Here is a 5,618-nt window from a genome sequence, read left to right as displayed (position 1 = left end):
TCATACGTAAGAACATTGATGCAGTCGGTCACTGTTTTACAAATCGGGGAAAAAAAGTCACATAAACTGCGAAGCAAATTAATATATTTACTAAAAATTTTCCAGCGTGTTCTCTTGTAGCCATTATCTAACACAATGACTGTGGCGAACTAGGAGTGAACAGGGAAAACAGGAAAACAAAAGTGTTTCTTTAACAGCCCGTCTAAACTTTTAATAAAACATATCTGTAAGAGGTCGACATGAGGACTTCAACAGACATCATTAACTGACATGCTGATGCTGTGAAAGGATGTGGGGCAGTCTAAAAATGCCTCATCTGCTACAGTGGGATACACGGATCAATGCTGCCCCCTCCTGATAGTTTTGCCAGTGATGTGCGGTGGTGTTTTAAAATGAGGCAAAGTCCATTTTTTTATTTAAATATCAAATGTAAATTTATGTCCCTGTTGAGGTTAATTTTCCTGGCTAAATAAACATTACATGATAGAGACCAAATACAAACTCTATTTTCTATTTTTACACTACGTATTTCATAAAGTTTGTGTTTTTTGTTTTTGTTTGTTTTTTTACATATTTCAAAATAACAACTATTGGCAGCAACAATTTAAACTATACATTTGCTCACTAAAAACCAGTCAACGTGTTTTCAGGCCATTTCAAGTTTGATTTTGACGTGACAAAACGGTGATATCAAAGTGTTAGGATTGTTAGGACTTGTGTTAGGAATTATTTGTAATTTGTTAGGACTTATTTAGAGTGTGTTAGGACTTGTGACAATCGTTAGGAATAGTTTAGCTGTCCGACAACTCACATAGATTTACATGTTTTACCAATCAGGGGTTATGTGACACACATAAAACACCACATAGATGTTAAAGGATTAGTTCATTTTCAAATTAAAATTTCATGATAATTTACTCACCCCCATGTCAAGAAATTAAGGTTTTTGATGAAAACATTCCAGGATTTTTCTCCATATAGTGGACTTTAATGGAGCCCGGGTTCCACTATATGGAGAAAAATCCTGGAATGTTTTCATCAAAAACCTTAATTTCTTTTCTACTGAAGAAAGAAAGACATAAACATCTTGGATGACATGTGGGTGAGTAAATTATCATGAAATTTTAATTTGAAAGTGAACTAATCCTTTAAGTAAAACATCTGCCCCATCCTGATGAAATGATGTTCCCTCCTGATATTTTTGTAGATACGTTTGTAGGACGTTTGTAGTCCCACTCGTGATCGTCAAACATAAGTACACTAGTCAAGACTAGGTCAAGACTAGGTTACTTAAAGGTGCTACAGAGGATCTTTTCGTCGACTGAGAAACCAAAGACTGTTACTGAGTTTTTTAAATGAGCGCATGCGTAAGAACAACCCCCTCCTTCACAGCTCATTTCGAGGGAACGCCTCCCAAAACTCATGCACGAGTATTGGAACACGAGTGTTTGTTTACCACCGGCATTTGCTGTGTCGTGTTAGTGGATTCATTATGTCGCAGCCGCGCACGTCTCTCACAAGGAACGTAATGGCAGTGATTGACAAGCCAGAGGGTAAACGATTGGCTGATGTTTTTAAGGCCCTACCTCGTGCACAGGTGATGTATATTAATATTATTCCTTTCAGTGCACCTAATAAATAGTCTTTTTCAGTTAGTAAAGACAGTTTCAAGTAATATTGCAAAAATGTATAAAACGAAACATCTTCTGTAGCACCTTTAAGCAGTTGCAGGCCCTTCAAAAAAAAAAAAGACAGTTCCTGTTACAGATTATAGTCATAAATTACATAATTCCTGTTACATAATTATAGTCAAATAAATCAAATGTAAGTAAATCTGTCATTACTGAATTACTTCACGAAATGCTTACAAAAATGAAATAAAACTAAAACTATTGCTGTTCTCCATGCGGACATGACGCTTCCGGTTTGGTGGTTGGTGCTAGTAGAACCGAAAACGTAACGTTGTCGGCAGGATTCGAACCTGCGCGGGGAGACCCCAATGGATTTCTAGTCCATCGCCTTAACCACTCGGCCACGACAACTTGATACTTTTTTGCGGTGCTGAGGAAAAGAGTACATTATCTTTATCTGTTTAGAAGTTTTAGTGTGGAAACGCGTGCTACATGTTCCAACGTGTTTCTTGTACCCATTTTAGTTTTCTAACACAATGACCGTGGTTGACTGGGGGAGAAAACGGGGTTTGCACAAAAAGGTGGCATGTTGCGTTGTTGAACCCTTTGTGTTGAAGTGTTTCTTTATCAGTCCAACATTTAATAAAGCTGTCTGTAAGAGGGTGTCGTCATGATGACCAAAAAATCATTGATCGACATGCTAATGCTGTACAAAAACAAGGGCTAAAGGACTCGTGAGGCAGTAAGAATATCTGTGATAAAGAACAAACTGCCTAATCAATGCTGCCCCCTCCTGGCTGCTGATGAAATGATTTTCCCTCCTGAAATCTTTGCAGACCTGAACCTTACCATAAGGTCCTTTATTATGCAAATAAGTACATTATATTTATCTATTAAAAAGGCTTGTTTTAGTGTGAAAACGCTAGTACTAAACATTATTGTACCCATCTTTAAACATGGCGGAGGAGAGAGCGGTCGCTGCTGTGAGTGTAGCCTGTTCTTCATTAGTTTTTTCCCCACAACACCAACACTGCCTTGTATTTTCGTAAAAGTAGAGCATAGATCCGATTGCCCCCCAAAATAGGCAAGAATATACTCGGTGCCCTCCATGAGTCATGTTCTTTCCGACAACAAAGTAACGTTACTTGAACGCGACAAGTACTTAATCGCGACTTTAGATGCGGCATGTAGGAACTTTCCACTTGAAGGAAGCACAATTGTGGTGATGTTGAAATTATATGACTTTTATTTATTTTATTAAAAGTATTCGCAAGTGCAAAAGTTATCGTTCCCTGACCGGGAATCGAACCCGGGCCGCGGCGGTGAGAGCGCCGAATCCTAACCACTAGACCACCAGGGACTTCATGAAGACACATTTGCAAAGTTTGTCCAGCACACCATACACTATCTTTGTATATTACACAATAATACATATAATATCCATCAATATTATTGATCTGACTGTACTGACACTATCGGATGACAACCGAACGATGACATCACTGTTTTGTACAGCGCTGCTTTTAGTTGAATTGAATTCATTTCATATTTGATGATCTTTACAAAGTTACTGAATGGAACTGAAAAAACACTGAGCGGACCCCAGCAGAATAACATCATTTTCTTTTTAGAGCTGCTTTACAGCTAAATTGAACTCCGTTTGCATCGATACTGTTATTTTCATGTTTATTTCTGTGAAGCTGCTTTAAAACAATCTATATTGTACAAAGGTGACTTGACTATACCCAAGTCTTAAATTAAGAAATCCAAATAACTGAACAATTTGAAGATTTTATTTCATTATGAGATAGTAAAAAACATTTGCTGCAGAAAGTCAATAAATTAATACACAAGACTTTGGAAAAAAATGTACAAAAATGTGGCTTATTTATGCTGATCATTATGAGGGAACGGGTTTGCGAAATTTACTCTGCAGGAACACTCGGGGAACACACAGACCCTCTTTTTTATTCACCGTTTCTCTCAACACATACTCGTTCACAAGAGTCTCAAATCCTGCCTGTTGGAACAAACCAGCCAAGTGCTCTATGAGAAGAACAGATGGAAGAAAGAAAAAAAGAAAACAACACGTTAACATCAATGCAGTAATACAGATAATCAAAATCAAAGTCTACACTGACCTCTTGAGAAGAAAAAGGAACGGGTCCCGTCCTGTCTTACGTAGAAATTCTCCCCCAGCTTATTGCCTGACTTAAACCTCAACATGGCATGATCATACAGTCCATAGTCCCTGAAGAGGACAATACCTCCTGGTCTTAATACCTGTGAGTTTGTTTAGGAAGCAGAAATTATGAATGATTATGAAATATCACCATCAGTTATAAGACACATTGATGCATTGTGATAGAGTTCCAGTCTTCCAAAATGTGAACAACAGTACCTTAAAAATCTGTTCCAGGGCTTTCTGCATCTTTTCAGGATGAATAGCAGACAAAACAAATATCAATGTGGCTACATCCACTGTTTCCACTTGTATGGTAGCCTGAAGATCATCCTTAGTGAGGTCACACTGAAACGCAAGGCATCGCTCGGTGCAATACAAGGCATTTTGCTGCAATAATAATGAATAATCATCAATAAAGACAGAGTACACACAACATAATTAATTAGCATATGAATGCGTGACATTATAAGGTTGGAAAAAGTTACCAGATATGGGTTTTAAAGTGAAAGGAAACGCAATTCCGCCTCTTTTACCTTCACAAACTCAACAGCTCGTGGAGAGAAGTCACAGGCATAGATGAAGATATTGAGATCCTCTTCTAGAAGGGGGAAAATGCAGTTTCCAACCCCACAGCCAGCCTCCAACAACACCAGCTTCTGTCCCTCAGACTGAAAGAATAGAAAGTTACAATCATCCGTACAAACTCAAACATGTTACACCAATGCGTGCGAAATCTTTTACCTCTCTGCAGTTTTTCAGTTCATCAAACTCTCTGGTGGTCCAGTGTCTGTCTTTGAAAAAGTTCGTCGTGTTTCTTTTATAAAATAAGTCCCAGTTTTTCTGAGCATCCGTTTCGAGTTTCTGCTGCTTGAAGTCTGACACAAAAACCCGGTCATTTCTGAGTTTCTCCATCTCTTCTGGTGTCAGTGTCCTTTCAGTCAGATCAGTGGACTGATGGCGCGAGTCTAACTCACCTGTCACTGACATGATCGTTTGAGCTCCTGATCTTTATCATTAAAACCGAGGCAACGACTTAAAATCGGACGCTGTGAAGTTATACCATAAAAGTCACAGCACGTTAATAAAAAAGTTATACGCAGCCATCTCAATAAAAAAAAAAACGCACACAAAGTTAACTAGTTTCAAATACTTACATGTACTTTAATTACCGATACATTTAGCGAGCTAAATGATTAGAGTAAAAATATTGGTATGTTTATCTACGTAAAACTAAAGTTCACGGATTGAAAACGACGAATGCTGTCATCTACTAGACTAGAGACATCTCTCTTACTCGCGCAAATGCTCCGGCGGTGATGAAGGATCATGATCAAGACCGTCACCGCCACCTACTGGACTGGATGAGACGCGCACAACGACCTTGTTGACCTTTTAGCCAATCTTGTGAAAATGGACCCTAAAACCCGCGTTTTAACGGTCATCAATATCGTAAATCTTGCAGTTTTTAATAGTTTCATTAAAAAAAAAAACACTATACTTAAATAACACTATACTTAGTATTATTACCTTTGCATCAAATTAACTTAAACTAAATTAAAAAACTAGTTAACGCTGCTGTGAAGGTGTTTCTAATATAGCAGCTATGGGAGTGACAGTAAAATGACATCTTTCTCTCTTCTGACTGCCGTTATCAATCTCTCTCTATTTTTTCCTCTTTTTGAAAGTTGTGAAAACACCATTGTGGTGTTTTTCTTTTGCTATTTGAGCAAATGGAAACATAAAAATATATTTCATGTAATCTCTAATTCACCACAATTGAATTTTACCCAACTATGGCGACT

The 5,618-nt window shown here is 37.9% G+C and overlaps 1 protein-coding gene and 2 non-coding genes across 4 annotated transcripts; all 3 read right to left on the bottom strand.

The window, feature by feature from the left end:
- Positions 1-1,960: 1,960 nt before the first annotated feature.
- trnas-aga lies at positions 1,961-2,042 on the bottom strand. Its single transcript has one exon. It is a non-coding gene; the product is annotated as a tRNA-Ser (tRNA).
- An 877-nt stretch (positions 2,043-2,919) lies between these two features.
- trnae-cuc lies at positions 2,920-2,991 on the bottom strand. Its single transcript has one exon. It is a non-coding gene; the product is annotated as a tRNA-Glu (tRNA).
- Positions 2,992-3,402: 411 nt separating this feature from the next.
- mettl6 (methyltransferase 6, methylcytidine) lies at positions 3,403-5,176 on the bottom strand. Of its 2 annotated transcripts, XM_048153950.1 has the most exons (6): positions 4,971-5,176; positions 4,558-4,862; positions 4,350-4,484; positions 4,033-4,203; positions 3,773-3,914; positions 3,403-3,677 (listed from the first exon to the last, which is right to left on the bottom strand). In XM_048153950.1, exons 2-6 carry the CDS (start codon positions 4,801-4,803, stop codon positions 3,532-3,534), a joined length of 840 nt encoding a protein of 279 aa, XP_048009907.1. In that variant the 5' UTR covers positions 4,804-4,862; positions 4,971-5,176; the 3' UTR covers positions 3,403-3,531. The 2 variants fall into 2 exon arrangements, with proteins under 2 accessions (XP_048009907.1, XP_048009905.1); XM_048153948.1 differs by having other exon boundaries at positions 4,558-5,175.
- Positions 5,177-5,618: the final 442 nt, after the last annotated feature.

The sequence above is a fragment of the Megalobrama amblycephala genome, linkage group LG13 (assembly GCF_018812025.1).
Source record: "Megalobrama amblycephala isolate DHTTF-2021 linkage group LG13, ASM1881202v1, whole genome shotgun sequence".
Taxonomy (NCBI): domain Eukaryota; kingdom Metazoa; phylum Chordata; class Actinopteri; order Cypriniformes; family Xenocyprididae; genus Megalobrama; species Megalobrama amblycephala.
This window is presented reverse-complemented; position numbering and strand designations above follow the sequence as displayed.

Bases quoted from the DNA above. Each gene is read 5' to 3' on its own strand.
- mettl6 (XM_048153950.1), bottom strand. From the start codon at position 4,803: ATGTCAGTGACAGGTGAGTTAGACTCGCGCCATCAGTCCACTGATCTG. The intron at 3,915-4,032 runs GTACTGTTGTTC...ACAAACTCACAG, and splicing joins CCCTGGAACAGATTTTTAAG to GTATTAAGACCAGGAGGTAT. The intron at 3,678-3,772 runs GTCAGTGTAGAC...TTCTTCTCATAG, and splicing joins TTCCTTTTTCTTCTCAAGAG to AGCACTTGGCTGGTTTGTTC.